At 41.0% G+C, this 21306-nt stretch overlaps 1 protein-coding gene across 1 annotated transcript; it reads left to right on the plus strand.

Annotated features, from left to right (window-relative positions):
- Nucleotides 1–13296: 13296 nt before the first annotated feature.
- On the plus strand, nucleotides 13297–17907 carry LOC129738980 (phosphoinositide 3-kinase regulatory subunit 4). The gene is made up of 5 exons (XM_055730329.1): nucleotides 13297–13554; nucleotides 13633–13813; nucleotides 13878–15893; nucleotides 15950–17472; nucleotides 17531–17907. Exons 1-5 carry the CDS (start codon nucleotides 13457–13459, stop codon nucleotides 17808–17810), a joined length of 4098 nt encoding a protein of 1365 aa, XP_055586304.1. The 5' UTR covers nucleotides 13297–13456; the 3' UTR covers nucleotides 17811–17907.
- The last annotated feature ends 3399 nt before the right edge of the window (nucleotides 17908–21306 follow it).

Genomic DNA, 21306 nt, shown 5'->3' on the forward strand with positions numbered 1-21306 from the left:
GTAATTTTTTGCTTTTTTACACATTTACATTTTTTCGTGTAATGAAAATTTTGGCGCTCTAAAAACGTCACTTTCTCTCGGAGGAAGTTAACTTAAATTTAAATTTTCGCGGTCGGAATCAGTGAATCCGGACCAAGTCGAAATCAAGCTGATCGGAATCTGAACAGAAAATGATGGCTTTAAATTCGGTGATCTTGGTAAATAATTTTATTATTTATTCATTTATATGTAGGCTAACTAAACCGAAATTTTTTTTATTCTAGAAGCTGACGGAAATTCAAAGTTCCCCATGGCCAACTTTAGATGTGGGCCGTATACAATGGCTGCGACGTGGACAAGATAGACGTCCGAGGCAAACCGATATCAAACGGATTTGTGGTCTGGTACTTCATGATGTGCAGGAATCCAGCCTTGTCCCAGGATCGGGCAGAAGATGCGGTACAAGAGCCGCCAATGTTACAGTTTAGAAGCTCCGTAGTGCAGATGGTTTTTTATAGCTTCTGGAAAGTGATGATTTTTTTTTAAACAAGACGAAAAATTTGAATAAAAATTGAAGCAAACAAATGAAACCTGTTTATTTCATTCAATAGTAAATATGAATTTAGAAGAAAAAATAACTGAAAACAATAATTTTTACCATGGAATTTCACGGTCCTGGAATTATGATAAATTGTGAATTAAAATTGATGTTCAAGATTATTGAACGATTGAAATTCAAGGGAAAACAATGAACTCCACAGTTTCTTTGAAAAAAGTGGAAGCTGTAATAACCGTTAACTTTATCGTTTTGAGTTTCCAAATGTATGGGAAAAAGTCGATTTTTTCATTGTTAAGTTGCTTAACAACCCCCTTTTTTCATGGTAAATTTTGCTAAAACCATAAATTTCACTGTCCAAAACTATGAATTTGACAGTTTATTCAAGGTTTTATGTACCATGATTCGCAAAGTTTCAACTGTAAAATTCATGGTTGCGTGAAAATGAAATTCATGGTCTTTTCACAATGTTTTTCTATTCGGGTGCAAACCGCCCAACTACGGTTGGGCTTGTAAGGCTTGTAAGAGATTGTTTATTCTTTTTCATTCCATGTTAGGTTCAGAACTGAAGCAAACCGTCAAGACCCGCGAAATTTAATTCAAATTTTCAGATATCAGATTCAGATTTCAGATTTTAGATTTAGATTCCAGATTCAGATTTCAGATTCAGATTTCAGATTCAGATTTCAGATTCAGATTTCAGATTCAGATTTCAGATTCAGATTTCAGATTCAGATTTCAGATTCAGATTTCAGATTCAGATTTCAGATTCAGATTTCAGATTCAGATTTCAGATTCAGATTTCAGATTCAGATTTCAGATTCAGATTTCAGATTCAGATTTCAGATTCAGATTTCAGATTCAGATTTCAGATTCAGATTTCAGATTCAGATTTCAGATTCAGATTTCAGATTCAGATTTCAGATTCAGATTTCAGATTCAGATTTCAGATTCAGATTTCAGATTCAGATTTCAGATTCAGATTTCAGATTCAGATTTCAGATTCAGATTTCAGATTCAGATTTCAGATTCAGATTTCAGATTCAGATTTCAGATTCAGATTTCAGATTCAGATTTCAGATTCAGATTTCAGATTCAGATTTCAGATTCAGATTTCAGATTCAGATTTCAGATTCAGATTTCAGATTCAGATTTCAGATTCAGATTTCAGATTCAGATTTCAGATTCAGATTTCAGATTCAGATTTCAGATTCAGATTTCAGATTCAGATTTCAGATTCAGATTTCAGATTCAGATTTCAGATTCAGATTTCAGATTCAGATTTCAGATTCAGATTTCAGATTCAGATTTCAGATTCAGATTTCAGATTCAGATTTCAGATTCAGATTTCAGATTCAGATTCAGATTTCAGATTCAGATTTCAGATTCAGATTTCAGATTCAGATTTCAGATTCAGATTTCAGATTCAGATTTCAGATTCAGATTTCAGATTCAGATTTCAGATTCAGATTTCAGATTCAGATTTCAGATTCATATTTTGATTCAGATTTCAGATTTCAGATCCTGATTCAGATATCAGATTCAGGTTTCATATTAAGCATTCAGTTTTAGGATTAAGGTTAAGATTTTGGGTTAAGATTTTAGATTCATATTTGAGGCCCTTGGAGCCAAAAGGGGTATAAGTGCAAAATGGAAAAAATTGAGTTAACCATCTAGAACAAATCTTCGACTGTCAAACATCATATGCTGTTTTAATCACAATTTTATTTCGCTATTTTCTCATGTTTTGATATTGTTGAAAAAATCCTGCTTACTGAAAATTACTTTTTGTTTGGAGCCAAAGGGGTATAAGTGCAGACCCATTTGCTACCAAGTAATTTACTTATACGGTATAAGTTATACCCCTTTGCCACCAACCCTAACGTCATTTCCATTTAAAGTGTTCATTCCATCGGGATGAAAAAAATATGGAAATTAATGGGCATTTGAAAAGTAAATCATGTTAGAAAATCTACCACCAACAGTTAATCATTTCATTACATTTAGTGATAGTTCTGGTGAACAAAATATTACCAAATTTTTCATTTTTTCTATTCTAACCCCAATAAATGAATTCCAAATTTCTGATTTCGGGTCTTAATCAAATGGTGTACGCCATGAATTTGGGACTCAATATATTTAATCATCAACTCATTAACTCATATATGTTAAACATAAACTCATACATATATGTAAAACATCAACTCATAATGAGCGGAAGTCCATTTCCAATCTGAAATCTGAATCTGAAATCTGAATCTGAAATCTGAATCTGAAATCTGAATCTGAAATCTGAATCTGAAATCTGAATCTGAAATCTGAATCTGAAATCTGAATCTGAAATTTGAATCTGAAATCTGAATCTGAAATCTGAATCTGAAATCTGAATCTGAAATCTGAATCTGAAATCTGAATCTGAAATCTGAATCTGAAATCTGAATCTGAAATCTGAATCTGAAATCTGAATCTGAAATCTGAATCTGAAATCTGAATCTGAAATCTGAATCTGAAATCTGAATCTGAAATCTGAATCTGAAATCTGAATCTGAAATCTGAATCTGAAATCTGAATCTGAAATCTGAATCTGGAATCTAAATCTAAAATCTGAAATCTGAATCTGAAATCTGAATCTAAAATCTGAATCTGAAATCTGAATCTGAAATCTGAATCTGAAATCTGAATCTGAAATCTGAATCTGAAATCTGAATCTGAAATCTGAATCTGAAATCTGAATCTGAAATCTGAATCTGAAATCTGAATCTGAAATCTGAATCTGGAATCTAAATCTAAAATCTGAAATCTGAATCTGAAATCTGAATCTAAAATCTGAATCTGAAATCTGAATCTGAAATCTGAATCTGAAATCTGAATCTGAAATCTGAATCTGAAATCTGAATCTGAAATCTGAATCTGAAATCTGAATCTGAAATCTGAATCTGAAATCTGAATCTGAAATCTGAATCTGAAATCTGAATCTGAAATCTGAATCTGGAATCTAAATCTAAAATCTGAAATCTGAATCTGAAATCTGAATCTAAAATCTGAATCTGAAATCTGAATCTGAAATCTGAATCTGAAATCTGAATCTGAAATCTGAATCTGAAATCTGAATCTGAAATCTGAATCTGGAATCTAAATCTAAAATCTGAAATCTGAATCTGATATCTGAAAATTTGAATTAAATTTCGCGGGTCTTGACGGTTTGCTTTAGTTCTGAACCTAACATGGAATGAAAAAGAATAAAAAATCTCTTACAAGCCTTACAAGCCCAACCGTAGTTGGGCGGTTTGCATTTTATTCAGTAAAATTGCACCGTTAAATGAAACTGTAGCTGCGCCTCATTCTCTTTACCAAGTCGTCCGCGCGCTACAAGACACCCGACACCCTCTATCGTCGAGCGACGACCGAACATCACACGCAAGCAATGCACCATATCAATAATCCATCCCATCCAAACACGGCTCGGCGTCTTGCCTTAGGCTGCCGAACGCATCAGACGAACATTCAATTGAACGTTCAAAAGTGAACATTCAATTGAACGTTCAAACGACCCTATCTCGATAAGGTTGTTTGAACTTATCCCCGATGAATTCAAACGAACGGATCCTTCGGTTGACGTCGCCTTAAAATCAGTAGGCGAACTGTTCGCAAAGCATCGGAATGAACTTAAGAGATGCAGTCATTTGAACCAATCGTGCCACAGCGTCGTTGCGATGCGTTCATTTTTTCCAACCACAAGTTAGGCGTCGTAGCTGATCTTAACCTTTTCAAGAAATAATCAGCTTGCGACTTTTTCTCGACGACGTTTGCGCTGAACGTTCATTTGCACCTCTGGATATAGTACGATTTTGCTTGGCTGAGAGGTTCAAAATCGCGGCCATAATCATTTTCCCGTTCATTATTTCATCTGTTTTGCTTTCAGCCAAAAACAGCTGTTTAACGTTTTGACAACAACGTTGAGATTATTGGTGAACCTCTCGCAAAACTGACTTTCTTCTCAGGGCGACTCCGTCCGTTTTTCGAGCGAACCTAGGTTGCCTCTGGTTTGCCTCCAGGTGAAAAAAAATACGGGCCCTTATTCTGCGCCTCGAGTGACGTGACGATAGTCGAGTCACCCAAGTCACTCTATTCCAGCAGTCGGTTTAGGTGAGAAACGTCACTTCGGATGAACTTTGTGAGTTCTTACCCTATTATCGTAGTCACCGTGGGTGAGAATTGTCGCATTCGGGTGACGATTTTAGGTGAGGATTGTCGGTATGGATGTAGGTACCGACGAGGCAAAAATTTTAACAAAAATTCATGTCAAAAGAGATTTTAAATGATAAAAGGGATACGGAAACCTTAGCACTGAACAAAAAAGCTTGTATGAAAAGTTTTCAACCTCATTTTAAGCATTTAAAATTGCAAAGATAAAAAAGTGCAATCAAAAGCGAATTCTGGGTTTTACATTTTACAATCGGAATATTAATATGCAAATTCGATTGAATTTGATCCAAAATCTGAACCTGGAAAGCTAATTGGAATCTGCAGCTAGGGCCTTGATTTTTGTATCAAAATTCAAATCTGAAAATTTTCTTGTTTAATGAAATTGATTATGATATAAACAATAACAGTTAATTGATTGCATTCAGCAAGTTCCTTAAAAAGTGTCCCCATAAAACCGACTTATGGACTTATGGTTAAGTTAATTGAACAAACACATTGAATCATTTTACTTGTTCTTTATTTGTATCAGATTCGAATCATGTTCCATTAATCCGATATTATAGGGCACCATTTTCCCGTTTGTTTGGATAACGTGCCACTATTAACCCTACGCTTTTTCGGAACACATTCCCGTCGCTGGGGGGAAGCCGTCACTTACATCCCACTTCACATACATACATCGGTATTTTCGGTCTCATTAAAGATTCGGTTTTAAATCCCACAGATCGTCTTTCTAGTCGTCACCACCGGTATATCCGGTGTTTCGAGGTATCTTCTTCCGTCGTATAAAGAACGAAATGATTCCATCGAAAAGCGCAAGACGAACTTGAACACCGATGATACGACTGATTGTTTCCATGGTCCAAACCTGTTTTTTTTCTCATTTCAGGAAACCTAAAAAAGGTAGACAAAAGTTAGAAATGGTGAGATTAAAAGAAGCAACTTATTTTTCCAACCTCAAATAGCTGCTAAGGTTGTCGCAGATACTCGGAAGCTTTTTTGCGCACCGATTTGTGAGACAGCAGTTGCCCCTGCATGCTGTTCGAATTTTTGTTGCTCCAGTTTGATGCTGTTTCTGAAATCCGGGCTGGGCTGGAATTCTCTGTGGCTGGAATTTCCACTTTTGTAGCCAAATTTGTCCTTTTTTTTCTAATTGATCAGCTTGCTAACACCGTACAATTCGATAATTGTCCAGGGCGGGGCACAATTTTCACTCGTTATTTTAAAATTCAATTTTCAAAAACCGAACCGTAAACACCGGCACAACACAATGGCCCTTATTCTGCGCCTCGAGTGACGTGACGATAGTAGAGTCACCCAAGTCACTCTATTCCAGCAGTCGGTTTAGGTGAGGAACGTCACTTCGGATGAACTTTGTGAGTTCTTACCCTATTCTCGTAGTCACCGTGGGTGAGAATCGTCACATTCGGGTGACGATTTTAGGTGACAATTGTCGGTACCTTTTCAGGTGGTGACGAGATAGAAATTTAATCGAGAATTTATGTAAATCACAATGTAAGGCTCTAAATGGTTAATTATACTAATGAATGATAGTTTTGGAAATAAAATTAAGCAAATTTATTAGCAAATATGATTTTTAAATATATTGAAACTTTTTCATTGCTATCTCAAATATGTAATTTGGATTGGAATACTGAATGGAAAGTATGATCTTCTAATGAAATCCAAAATTCAGATTTAATTGAAGTTTGTTTTTCGAACCGTCAAAACGATGAAATAACGAAAACTTTGGAATTCAAATATTACAATACTTTTAATTTTATTTTCACTTTTTAATAATATGCTATGCAAAGAAACCGGATTTAGGTTTATGTAACCGAAATTTGTCGTTTGAATCTGATGCTGCTGCTGCTATTTCGTTGGTTTCGATAAATGCTCGGCATTCCATGATCTCCTATCTGGCAGGCGATAACAACTTCCGGCATGCCACGGGGGTAACTTCAGTTGAGGAAAATATATATACCGGCAGCATTCGCCATTACTGAAAACGAAAAAAAAAACTTAACTTCTCTTGGATGATCGAACAGTTTCAGGTACAAAACACAAATTATTTTACATACCTGATAAACCTTTGGAAATGTTTAACAAACACCGCCTTTTTGTGCGCTGGGTTTTTGGAGCAGCAGCCGTCGGCATCTGATTTTTTTTCCCCGGCAATATGACCCAGATCCGAACTTAGCTTTGATGAACGAAATTTGCACTTACGTCGCACAAATCGTCCGTTTTTCTTCCTCAAGCAGCTTGCTGTAACCGTACCATCCGATGATGGCCATTTTCGAACCGAAATTCTAACCCGAAATCCTAAAAACTTACTTCGGAAAATCCGAAGCGAGAGCAAAATCCAAACAACACCAGCAAAATTCTACCATTTTGACAGATGTGTTCATTCGGTCACTCACCTAGAGTGAACCTCTGTCACTTTACCCACAACGACTCCGGGAATAAGGTGACAAATCTCACGGTGACTCGAGGTGAGGTGACAATCGTCACCTCATGCGCGGCGCAGAATAAGGGCCAATCAGAGCAAATTTCGCCATTTTGCTAGATGGGTTCATCCAGTCACTCAGCTCGGAATGAGTATCTGTCACTTGCTCTCACCTCACTTAAACCCACTGCCGGAATAAGGTGACAAGAGTCGAGTGACGGTGGGGTGACTCGCCAACTGTCACGTCATTCGCGGCGCAGAATAAAGGCTGCCACACAATACCGCGTCGGACGTCGCGTCGAGTCAGCTGTCAACGCCGTTGTTGAGTACTAAAACGCTGACGCGACGCACTCTACAATTTTCGCACCACAATACAGCGTCTACTGACAGGGCTGACAGAGAAATTTTGAGGCAAATCTCGGCAAACTCCAACACAAAATGTTTCATTGAATTTATTTTTATTTTTGAAAAACGGGAACATAAAATCAAGCTCATATTTATAATTAATCCTTTATTATTTCATCATTATGTCAAATGTATTTGAATGTTAAAAATAAATTTCAATGACGTTATTCAATAAATTTGTATAATCTAGAAGACAAAATGACAATGATATGATTTTCGATTCCATTTGTGTCAAACATTGACGAAAAACATTAAAAAGGAATAGTTCAAACCTTTTTGACGCGCTAACATTTTGAATTATTTCAAAACCAAAACGTCGAAGCTGGAGAACGCTGCCGTTTAGAACAAGTTTTTTTTTTTTTTTTTTTTTAATTTTTTATTGGCTTTACCTCTATTACATAACCGGCCAAGTGTTGATTACTGTTCTACTTACATGTCTAATTCACATTCAATTACAAAATTAGCTATCGTTTTATATAATTCAATGTCTTTCTTTTTCAGTATCAAATGTATATCGGGTGGAATTCCTTTTTTCATTAAAATTCGCCAAATAGGTCTACGAATATTTTCAAATCTGCTGCATGCGAAGATAATGTGATCAGGATCTGCGATGGATTCGCCACAACTGCACGTTGCATCCAATAGGATACCATTCCTAGTGAGATGAGCAGGGAGTCGTGAATGATTTGATATTAATTTGGAAAGGATTACAATTTGTCTGCGGTTGAGATCCAAGCTACTAAACCATGGTTGGAGCGAAACGTTAGAGATGATGCTGTGACAGAAACGTCCTTTAGTTCCTGAATTCCATTTTGCTTGCCATTTGTGCATTGTTGTACGCCGAATCGGAAACTGGATGTCGAATGATGTTAAAATATAATCTGCTGTACCACCATTGATGCACGCACTTTTCGCCTCTTGATCTGCCAACTCGTTCATTGGAATACCTCTGTGAGACGGAACCCATATCAGATGGATCTCGTACCCCATTCTTTGACCTTCAAGAATGGATTCTTTTACATCGTACCAAGCAACGGGATATTTTTGATTGATGTTGATTTTTTGCAGGCTCGTGAGACAACTCAAACTATCGGTTAGAATAATATACTGAGCAACAGGAAGACTTACGATCATTTTCGCAGCATGCCTGATTGCCAGAAGCTCTGCCATATAAACGGATGCTTTACTGTCGAGTTTGATTCCTTCTGCAGGTGTTCCAAAGTTATTTACCACAGCATAACCTGTGCCGTGTATATCTTTCGACCCGTCAGTTGCCAAGATTTTCGCGTTGGCATACACTTCCAAGAGATAGTTTGACACCAAATCAGCTGCCGATGAGTTCTGGTGTTCTAAACATAACCGTTTAACAGTGAGATCAATGGATATTTTTGTTCTTACAACTTCACGGTTGAACATGTAGCATGGGAGATTATTTAGAGGCTGTTCAAGTGGAATGAATTCGTTTAGCATTCTTGTTGCGCGGTGTATTCCCGTAGCCACTAAGCCACCGTCCAAGATCGGTCTGGAATATTGTCGATGCCAAGAAAGGAGTGATGCTCTTTTATTTACAAAACGCATGACCGCAAGTTCTCTTCTTTGTTGCAGCGGAATAATACCAGCCATCACTTCGAGTGAACCTGTGTGGGTGGTTTTTGTGGAGCCCAAACAGATTCGAATTCCTGCCCATTGTAGTCTATCCAAAATAATGGCTTCTTTTTGTGTTAACTCCGTCATAAATATGGAACCGTATTCCCATATTGATCTCACACATGACTTAAAAATAACTAACATTGCTGCTGGATGTGCACCCCATAACTGGCCCGATATGCTTCGTAAAAAGTTAAGATACGGAGCTGTACGTTTCTGTACCTCTCTAATATGACACGACCACGACAGATTTCGTGTGAGGTACATGCCGAGTAACCTCAGGGATCTGACGTATTCCAAAGTGCAACCGCCGATGTTTATTTCTGGAGGATTATCGCATTGTTGTGTCGAGATCAGGAGGCACTTACATTTCGTCGGCGAAAGTTCTAACCCAAGGTCGAAAATATTTTCCACAACTATATCCACTGCCCTTTGGAGAGATTCGCAACTATGCTCCAGTGAGGTTCCTCTTACAGCAATTGTTGTGTCATCGGCGTAATTTACGGTTATCACATCAGGAGGGACACTGTTGATCAATCCACTGATCACAACATTAAAGCATAACGGACTTAGTGGAGATCCCTGAGGAAGGCCTTTCCACGTTGTCCTAGATATTGAATCTAATCCACTCGAAATGCACAAATTCCTTTCTTCAAACAGATGGAAGATACTTTTTACTAGACATTCAGGGACTGTTAATGAGCGTAATTCGCGGACCAGAACATTAATTTCCACGTTGTCGTAGGCGGCTTTGATATCGAGGCTACATATCACCACATGCTCTCTTCTTTTCAAAGCTAAGGAAGCTTCGTTAATCAGTGGAAACAACGCATCCATTGTTCCTCGTCCTTTCCTAAAACCGTTGATAGCTGAAGGGAACAGGTTGTTGTTTTCGATGAAATGTTCTAGTCGATCTTTGATTATGAGTTCATACACTTTGCGAAAACATGAAGCTAACGCGATTGGACGAACAGCAGAAGGAGAAATCGGATCATGGCCATTTTTAGGAATCGGTACAATTTTATAGGTTTTCCAGCTTTCCGGAATTTTTCCTGAAGCAAAAATTTGGCAATAGATTTTTCGCAACTGACTAAGCGCCGCCCATGGGAGACGATTTATGACGGAATATGGAACACCATCCAAACCAGGAGCCGAATCTTTACCGGTTTTCAAAACAGCTTGAATATCCGATACTGAGAATGGAAAACCAGTTTGAGAGCAACAAGAACATTGTAGAAAAACCGGGGGTGGATTTTTGGCAGATGAGGGAGCCAACTTGTCCAAAACATCGTTGGCCAAATTGTCCGAAATTCTGATGTTTTTTGATAGCTCTCCGCGCCCTTTAAACCTTCTGGCCATCCTCCATAAGGTTGTGAGGGACGTAGAACTATCACAGCTATCACAAAAATGTTGCCAACTTTTCCTCTTCTTCTCTCGTACCAAATTTCTGAACCTTCGTTCTGTATTAGCGTACCCTTCGTAAGCTTCGGTTGACAGCTCTCGTTTCCAAGCGCGGAAAGCAACTCTGGTGGCTTTCTTCGCTTCTGTTAGCTCTTCGTCCCAATAGGGTTGCGGTATTCGGCGGGTGTGGTTCGAGTTTACTGATGGGCAGGATCTGCGCAGTGCTTGCCAAATCAGTTCAAAGAAGACATCAAAGCTATCCGGTTCTCCATTTTCGACGAATGATTCCTCGAGGCTTCCGGCAAAACGTTCCCAGTCGATTTTCCGAACATTGATTCCAGAGTAGAATTTCATCGCGCATGTAGTACTCGAATGAAAAACTATCGGAAAATGATCGCTTCCATTTGGTGAATCCAAAACCTCCCAGTCGAAGCACAAACTAAGGCTCGAAGAAACCAGCGTGATATCAATTGCGCCCCACGACCGGTTTACATCAAACCTAGTTGGCTGACCGTTGTTGAGAATGACGAGATGAGATGTTTCGATGGCTTGATGAAGACGGTCTCCACGTATGTTTCCATGCTCGCTTCCCCATAGGTGATGTTTTGCGTTAAAGTCTCCTCCAATGATGCACGGTTTCGGAACGGTTGATAAAAAATTTTCAAACTGAGTCTGCGATATGTTGGCTTGCGGGTGTATGTACACAGATACAATGGTGATCAACCCGGAGATGTATTTGATCTGGCAGGCAACGGCTTGAATATCCGCTGACAGTGCAATAGGAAATGCTACGGGATTTAGTTCTGAACGAATCGCGATGGCTACGCCCATCGAGTTTCGTCTGTGATCTTTACGAAACATGGTGTGCTGCGGTAGACTAAAGTTTGTGTGACTGTCGAGATGTGTTTCACTCAAAAGCGAAATATTGATATTGTGTGTATTTATGAGCTGGATTAAGGATGAGCGTTTACTATTTATCCCTCTACAATTCCATTGTAGACATTGCAGAGGAACGGTGGTTGTTAAAGTGCTTGGTGTGGTCTTTTTCATAATCTGAGATTAGCAAAATAGCCTTTCATTTTATCACTAACAACATCCGAAATTCTCTCCAAAACCATTTGTTGGATTTTTTGTCGAGTTTCAATATCTTCCTCAGGAACTTCCAGAGCATCTGCAACGATATCGATGACCTCAGTAGATTCAATCGTCGATCGGATCGAATCGCAAACCCCGTCAGAAATGTTAACTTCAAGTTGGGGAAGCTCATCGTCCGAATCGACATTATAACGACGTTTGCTGGAAGGATTAGATCCATTCTTGTCAACATTATTTGTTTGGCAAGCTACTGCCACGGTGGAGTTTGTTGTTGGTTGAGAGATGACAGGTAGTGTGTTTGATGAATCATTAGAATTTGTTCCACAAAACCAATCGACACGTCCTTGTGAAAAAGTGTCACGCCGCTCTTTATCGGTTTTCTTTTTTTGAATTATTTTCGGACATAGCTTGTGATCATTGGCCCGATGGGAGCCTAAACAGTTAACGCACTGTGGCTCACTATTTTCACACGCATGATCTTCGCCGCCCACTTGCTCCAAGCATTGATTACAGCGTTTAGCACTCTTGCATCCTTTTTTGTCATGTCCCAAGCGCCAGCAGTTACCACACTGGCGGACAGGATAAATGTATTGCTTAACAGCATAAAGCACTCTATTTAACTCGATGTGAGTAGGTAAACTCTGCCCGGCGAAAGTAAAAATCACCGTAAACAGGGCTTCCTCTTTATCATCAGCCAATTTTCTAAGCACACGACGAGCATGAACTATCTCCGGGTTATCAAATTGATTCGACTTGCGTTTATCGTAAGCATTAGCAAACTTCAATTCTTCATCGCAAATATCCGGCTCAATATAGGCTACCCCCAGACACTCCACCAGCCGTTGGGGGATAAAAAAACGCACTTCATTTGAGGTACCGATGCCTGCTATTTCATTAGCAGCATCCCTCGATCGCATCAAAATTTTCATTTTGGTTTTAGAAACCGGCATAGCACGAATAAAATCGTCACCAAATTTCTTCACTAGACTTTTAGCAATCTTTGCAGCAGATATATTCCCGACATTTGTTTCAGCCATAACGAGATATGGCCCAGCATAATTGGCGTGATATTTCCGTACTCGAACTTCATTTTTCGATGACCTTGGTGTATCGTTGTGGGTCATTGCACCGCTCGACAATAGAGTGTGGAAGGAGAGAAGAAAAATAAATTAGATTTCGATTCAGCTCACACACACGATGTGCAACGTACCGTAGTTCAAACGAGACTCCGTTTAGAACAAGTTAAGCGTTTTAGTACAATGACTTCACTGACGCGACGCACCATTGTGGTGACTCAAACGGAAAATGGCATCCCCAAAATCAACTGTCAACGCGACGCGACGACGGACGCGCTATTGTGCGGCCGCCTTAAGGGCCACGGTATTAGTTTTGCGATTGCCCAGTCGAGCTCAAAGTTGAGGGCTGCCACCGAAGTGCTGTTTTGAACCAAAACTACTTAATTTAGAGTTTAAAAAAAGAAGCGTGTACCCTTTTGTGAGTGCCTTCTGAAGTCAATGATTGCGATATTTGCAATCATCATCATCACTGAGCGACCGAAAAACAATGATCAAAACAATCGTGACAATTCTTTATCATAAACGCAAAAAAAAATTCTTCTCTTCACTTATTTTAAATTTTTGGATTAAAACAGTTTTAAATCGTTTCACAAATCAAGGCAGCTGTTGACAAACCTCTTGTCGCATCAAAGAGTGAAGAAAAACATGGGAAACCAGCTGGTTGGGGTGGCCCCATCCCAGATTTTTCCCGTCGAACACTATCTAACGGGATCGTACGAATCGAATCTACAATATGAAACAGGGTAACAAAATTGATTTTTTTCGAGAAAAATCCGATACCTATTACAACTGTTTTCTTAAAATCAAATTTTATTCGATAGGATGGGAAGCACCCGTTTTCTAAAAGTCGCTCGGGCCCGGAGTGATGACGGTCCGGTTGTGGTTAAGGTTTTCGTGAAACATGATCCCTCCTTTCCATTGGAGCAACACATCGACAAGATCGAGTACATAAAAAAGAACCTGGCGAATGCGGTGAATTGTTTGCCCTTTCAGCGTGTGTTGGTAAGGATATATTTCATAGAAACAAAGTTTTGAGAGCGATTTGTTGAGATTTTTCAAATTTCAGATCACGGAGCGAGCATGTCTGATAATTCGTGAATTTGTAAAGCACAGCTTGTACGATCGAGTATCAACTCGTCCATTTCTCACGTTGATAGAGAAAAAATGGATCACATTCCAAATTTTGTGCGCCTTGCACCAATGTCACAAACAGAAAATATACCACGGGGATATAAAGTTAGAAAACATCATGATAACGTCATGGAACTGGATTCTGCTCTCCGATTTCGCTTCTTTCAAACCGACTTACCTACCGGAGGATAATCCAGCTGATTACAGCTTCTTTTTCGACACCAGCCGTCGTCGTACATGTTATATAGCGCCGGAACGCTTCGTCAAATCGGCCACGGTTGAATCACTACCGCAGAAACCGGATGGCCCACTCGTAGCTGAGGGTCCATGTTATACCGGTAATCTACAACCGGAGATGGACATATTTTCAGCTGGCTGTGCCTTGTTGGAATTGTGGACCGAAGGAACTGCCCCGTTTGAGTTTTCCCAGCTGTTAACCTATAGACGTGGGGAGGTGGACCTGGTGAATAAACACCTGGATTGCATAGAAGACGAACGATTGAAAAGCCTACTGCAGTCGATGCTGAGCATCAATCCGAAAGAGCGGAAATCAGCAGAAATTTATCTCGACCAAGAACGTGGAAAGCTGTTTCCCGAGTATTTCTATTCCTTCTTGCAATCTTACTTACAAATGTTCTCAACAATTCCGGTCGTTCCGGCTGATGAGAAAATATCCCGCTTGCATTCCGACATTGATCAAATCATCAAAATCGTTACCGAAAGGGAAGATAACTCAAAACCGGTGACTGAAAGTGAATATGAACAAATGGAACAACAAAGCGACAATGATGGATTAATTTTGATCACCGCTGTTGTGTCCTCCTGTTTCAGAGGGTTGAAATTTTGCAGCTCAAAGCTGGCGTCTTTGGAAATTCTGCAAAAATTAGCGCAAAACACAACGTCCGAAACTATTCTGGACAGGATTCTACCATACATCCTACACCTGGCTCAAGATTCTACGCCACGTGTTCGAGTGTGTGCTCTCAATACTCTAACACAATGTTTGGGTTTGGTAAAGAATCTGCAACGAAGTGATGCCAACGTATTTCCGGATTACATTCTACCGGCGCTCGCTCCGTTGGCAACCGATAATTCGACAATGGTACGGGTAGCTTACGCTAAGAACATTGCATCCCTTGCCGAAACTGCCGTTGGATTCCTGGAACAATCTCAATTCAGCTGTAGCTCGGAAAATCATCCACCACCGCACTACGAAACGGAACTTAGTGCTCTGCATGAAATGCTTCATCAAACTGTTCTTTCCCTTCTGACAGATTCACAACCGATTGTGAAACAAATGCTGATGGAATCAGGTATTACAAAGCTGTGCGTATTTTTCGGTCGGCAGAAGGCAAACGATGTTATCCTATCGCACATGATAACATTTCTCAACGATAAAGAGGACCGAAATCTGCGCGGTTCGTTCTTCGATTGCATCACCGGTGTGGCGGCTTTCGTAGGATGGCACTGTTCACCGATGCTCATTCCCCTGCTTCAACAAGGACTGAGTGATCCGGAAGAGTTTGTCATTGCCAAGGCCATCCGCGCTACGACGGCTCTTATCGAGCTGGGACTCATCCAGAAGCCAGGTATCATTGAATTCATTGCCGAATGTGCTTGCTATCTTAATCACCCCAATCTTTGGATACGTCACGAAATTTGTGGACTAATTTCGACTTCCGCTAGGGTGCTGAGCGCTCTCGATGTTCAGTGCAAGATAATGCCATCGATAGCGAACCATCTGAAGGCTCCTCTCATCCAGGTCGAAAAACCGGAACTGCTCATGGACTGTTTACTTCCGCCCATTCCTCGGAATATCTATGATGCCGTAATCAAGTGTCCGGATATAAATCGACTAATTGAAGTGCTACGGGAGCGAAAGGTGGCTCGTAGTCGCTGCAGCGAAGGGTTTATTCCTCAATATGGTGAGGTGACGACTCAGATGAAAAATGTAAGTATTGTAAGATTTATAATTTTGGCGTAATGCTACAACTTTAAAATTTACAGCTCTTTCGACGGCTCGCAAATGAGGGTCTAACGGATCTGATTGAAGCTCAGCTACTCTCCATGAGCGCCCACTTAATCAAACTGCATCGCTACAAACTAGCAGAAGCTCGGGTGCCACATGGAAACGGGCGCATATCGCTGGATAAACGGGACATCGTACGTGAAGTGGTGTTATGCGAGCAGCTCAACAAAATGGACATCGGTGGCGGAAAAATTAAACAACGCAAATCTGAATCGGACTGTGGCCCAGTCGAATGGCAGCACATGTTTACGGCCATCGATTCTCACTCACCATCACCAACGTCACCGTCGAATGAATCGGTAAGCTCGGTTATGACCGCGGGTAACTTGGCGCCTCCCCCTCAATCAACGCCCACGTCCAGCTTGGTCGAATATAGCATGCCGGAACGCACCGCAATGCAGGAAAAATCGGCCGAATGTCGTTTGGAATTGGAATCGCTTATGAGTAAAATGAAAAGCCGATATGCTTCCTACGCTGTGAACAAAGATTTGCGCGATCCAACAATATCGAGTTCGCCCCTTCCGAGTGGGTGGAAGATGAACGGCACAATTGTTGCCCATTTGCATGAACACAAAGCTGCGGTGAGTCGAATGACGACCCTGAAACCGTACGGATCACTTTTTGCTAGCGCATCTATCGATGGCACGGTCAGACTATGGGATTGCAACAAACTGGATGGTCAACAGTCAATTAATCGATCTCGACAATCCTACCACGCAAATACTCCACTACACGCAATAGCTGCTTGCGATGCGGGTCAATCGCTCGCTATTGCCGGTAAAGACGGAGCTTTATTGCTTCTAAAGATTGATACAAACTCCAGCAAGATGGCACTGCAGCAAGCAAGGCATCTTGACTCAAACGCACGAATAGATCGAGCTCCTGGTGATCCTCAAGACGACGGACCGGTCGTCGAAATGCAGCCACTAGATCAAGGGGCCCAGAGTGTTATCGTTTATGCTACACTTTACGGAGGCCTTGTCGGCTGGGACATACGGATGCCTGGACACGCTTGGCGCCTGGAAAGCGATCTACGTAAAGGGGTCATCACTTCATTCTGTGTGGATCCTACCAGTTCCTGGCTAACGGTCGGTACCAGCAGTGGTCGTCATATTTGCTGGGATCTCCGCTTCAGACTACCGATTGCGGAAATCAAACACCCACATGATTCCCGCATACGCCGGGTTGCACCACACCCTACCGAACCTTCCTGGCTCATATCAGCTTCACAAGGGAACAACGAGGTTTACGTGTGGAATATTGAAACGGGTCATCGACAACAGGCTTTCTGGGCCAGCTCCAGTCCGCCTCTTTCAAACTCCAACGTTTCATCACATTCCGTATGTGCGCTGCTACCTGGAGTAGTAGACGGGGGAGGATTTCTTCTCACCGGAGGAACCGATCAACGCATACGCTACTGGGATCCAATCAACGTGGAAAACTGTTCGCTGGTCGTATCAGCGCCTAGAGATTATCTTACAACATCCAACATATGCTACGAGTTAGTTCGGAAACTTTCCTTCGTTAGTTCTGCGATAATTTCCTGTCCTTATTTTTAGATCTCGGCTCATTGACGGAACACGGGTAGTGTCGGAAATTCATTACCAAAACAACAGTGGCGGCGGAGTTGGTATTGGCGGAGGTGGCATAGGTGGAGCGAATTCAGGGGTACCCGATCGAGGTACACGAACAAACCCCGAAGATGTTCCACGATCGGGACCGGAAATGCCGGCCCCCGGTCATCATGATGTGATAAGCGATATGCTGATGTGTAGAACGGCCAAGCAGACGTTTGTAGTGTCCAGCAGTCGTGACGGAGTCATTAAACTCTGGAAGTAGTATGTTACTTCTCTATAAGTATGATTAATAACCAGTTATAGCATAATTATTCGTTGTTTGATTAAGTTAAAAATTTGCAGATAAATTATCCGTACCTCAGAAAGACTCTTCAGTTTTCCGAATACGTTTCCGTTACGTTGTTATTGTGTAGTGCAAAGCTGTCGTAGAAAAGAATTTTGGAGTGATTTGATACTAACCAAAATGTGTACGTATGAACAAATCATAAAAGCGACAGTTGGAGTCGAGATGACAATAATTGCAGTCGGCAGAAATGTCGCAATCAGGAGATCCAAGGAACAACATCATCGAAGACACATATTAAAGGTACAGGACGAGTGAATATATAAGCCTGGCGAACACATGTGAGTATTAACCATAACCCAAAATTTTGCAACACTGTAGAAGAAATTTTATTCAACCCAATGTTTGTTGGGTTGATATACACAGCTAAATTTAAAAGTTGTAAAGTCCATCAAGAAATTTTCAAATTTATTTAATCGCAACCACGGAAAATGTTTAAAAGTGGGAAAATAATTACACTTTTTGATTAATTATCCGTTACTATTGTTCAGCCATAGTAGATTTTTTTTAAATGTAATGAAGAGTTAAAATTATTTGACACTATGTAAAGAGTACTGTGTATGCCAGGCATGTCAAACTGGTTCTTCAACATCAGCATCATCAACGTGCACAGCCCCCACCTCGGAAGAACCGGTGACGACAAAGACGAATTTTACGCGCAGCTGGAGCGTGAATACGACCGTTGCCCAAAACATGATATCAAGATCGTCATCGGGGATTTTATAGCTCAGGTCGGCCAGGAGGAGGAATTTAAACCGACAATTGGAAGGTTCAGTGCGCACCAGCTGACCAACGAAAACGGCCTCAGACTTATTGATTTCGCCGCCTCCAAACGAATGGCCGTACGTAGTACCTTTTTCCAGCACCGCCTCCCACACAAGTACACCTGGAGCTCACCGTACCAAACGGAATCACAGATCGACCACGTTTTGATTGACAGCCGGCACCTCTCGGACATCATCGACGTCAGATCCTGTCGAGGCGCCAACATCGAGTCAGACCATTATCTGATGATGATGGAGATGCACCCAAAACTCTCCGTAGTGTACAACACACGAAACCGGCGCCCGCCTCGGTTAAATATCGCACGAATGAAGCAACCTGAGGTCGCGGCAGACTACGGGCAATCGGTCGAAGCAGCTCTTCCGGCAGAGGACGAGCTTGACGAAGCCCCTCTCGAGGACTGTTGGGATACCATCAAGACAGCCATCAACAGTGCTGCGGAGAACGTCATCGGTTATGTGGAGCGAACTCGACGGTACCACTGGTTCGACGAGGAGTGTAGGAGGGTGATGGGCGAAGAGAATGCCGCGCGGGCGGCAGTAGTGCAAAGAGGCACCCGTCGAAATGTGGAAAATCACCGACAGCGGAAGAGGCAGCGAGTCCGAATTTTCCAGGAGAAAAAGCGCCGCCTGGAGGAGGAGGAGCTCGAGGAGCTGGAGCAGCTGCATCGTTCCCAAGAAACACGAAAGTTCTATTAGAAACTCAACGCATGCCACAAAGGCTTCGTGCCGCAAGCCGAAATGTGCCGGGATAAGGACGGAGGCATCCTGACGGACAATCGTGAGGTGATCAAAAGGTAGAAGCAGCACTTCGATGAACACCTGAACGGCGCACATGCAGGAGATCAAGACGGTGGGGGAAGGTACATCGCCGGCGTAGCCAACGACGTAGAAGAGCCACTCCCAACGATGAGTGAAGTTAAGGAAGCCATTCGCCAGCTGAATAGAAACAAGTCGGCTGGGAAGGATGGCATCGCAGCTGAACTCATCAAAATGGGCCCGGAAAAGTTGGCCGATTGCCTACACCGGTTGATAGTCCGGATCTGGGACATAGAACTGCTACCGGAGGAGTGGAAGTGTAAGTTTAGGTAGTTTTCTCTATATGTTAACTTAAAACACTTCTGATTAGTTTGAGGTCTGAATCCAAAGAGACAGAATCTTTATTCTCCAGATCACACGAAACCTTTTCTGGTTTTTCTAGACTGGCTGTTTATGTTGAGCCATAACAGCTGATGATCTTCACGCTCAGTTTGCAACCATCGAATTTGTCTTAATACTAACAATTCTCCCTCTTTTAGAATAAACTTTATAAATTTCAATTCATTTCACCTTACTCTTAACTAATAATCATAAATTATTTAAAACTGCCTTTAGAAGTAAACAAAGTCATTAGCTTTCAACAATTTTCTTCTTCTTTCAGATCTCCTGATGGCCTTAGGCTCCGATGATGACACGTTAGGGCCCAGAGAAACGTCGCTCCCGTTGGATTGAACCGTTGCTCTTGATGTAGAGGGTCGCTGCTGAGAAGGAGAAAACCCATAGAAGACTTCCTCATCTGAATCCTCTCGACGTCTTTTCTGTGAATTCTTTCCGCTTTGACTGTCCGTCGATGAAGGATTCGGAAATTGAAGCGCCGCATTGCGCCTATGTTCATTTTGCGCCTTTTTGATCTGCCCCCTGTGAGCCGAGATCACATGTGCCCCCAGAGCGATCTGGAAAACATTGTAAGAAAGTCTCTTAATAAAAATTGCATTTAACCATTTTTCAATCTCTCGAGCATTCGGATTTCTGTAAAAAACCTTGTCTCCTCTTTTCAAATTAGAAATAGGATCTAACTTTTCTTTCTCGTAATTAGTGTAGCCAAAATCATCTTCAGTTCTTTGTGGCCGTTCCACTATTTTGCTTCTGTTATCAGAAATCGGAACAAGTTGTTTTTTAAAATCATTTTTAGGATTTGTCAAATCCAACAACGTTTTCGGTTTGAACCTAAATATTCGTTCTGATGGGAAATCTTCCCCTTCTGATAGGCAACTGTTTCTGTAATTAAAAAGAAAATAATCAAGTCTATCTTGTATATCCATATTCCTCATGTCCGAATCCAACCAAAACTTTTTTAGTACTTCTTTGGCTACTCTCACTAGCCTTTCGGCCTGTCCACTACTCTGTGGATGATAAGGAGGGCTTTTATACACTTTTATTCCTTGTCTTTCCATGAAAGAAATGAACTGTTGCGAATTATAAGGTGGCCCATTATCAGAAACAATTACATCCGGTAACCCGAATCTCGCAAAAAAATCCGTAAACTTTTTTAAAACTTTATTTGAGTCTGTTCCAAAATTCATTAAGTAAACTTCAAGCCACTTAGAAAAGCTATCAATAATAAGAAGAAAATATTGTCTTTCAAAATAAAAAAAATCTGTGTGAATTCTACTAAACGGTCTAGCAGTTGGTATCCAGCTATACGTTTCATTTTTTCCAGGAACTACCGCCATTTTCGCACAAACTTCACAACTTTCCGCAAATCTTTCCAAGTCTCTATTTATTCCAATCCAGTAAACACTTTTTCTAGCCAATTGCTTCATCTTAACAATACCAACATGGTTAGAATGTAAAAGTTTGATAATTTTCTGTTT

The sequence above is a fragment of the Uranotaenia lowii genome, chromosome 1, assembly GCF_029784155.1.
Source record: "Uranotaenia lowii strain MFRU-FL chromosome 1, ASM2978415v1, whole genome shotgun sequence".
NCBI classification, from domain to species: Eukaryota; Metazoa; Arthropoda; class Insecta; order Diptera; family Culicidae; genus Uranotaenia; species Uranotaenia lowii.

Bases quoted from the DNA above. Each gene is read 5' to 3' on its own strand.
- LOC129738980 (XM_055730329.1), top strand. From the start codon at position 13,457: ATGGGAAACCAGCTGGTTGGGGTGGCCCCATCCCAGATTTTTCCCGTC. The intron at 13,814-13,877 runs GTAAGGATATAT...TTCAAATTTCAG, and splicing joins TGCCCTTTCAGCGTGTGTTG to ATCACGGAGCGAGCATGTCT. The intron at 15,894-15,949 runs GTAAGTATTGTA...TAAAATTTACAG, and splicing joins TGACGACTCAGATGAAAAAT to CTCTTTCGACGGCTCGCAAA.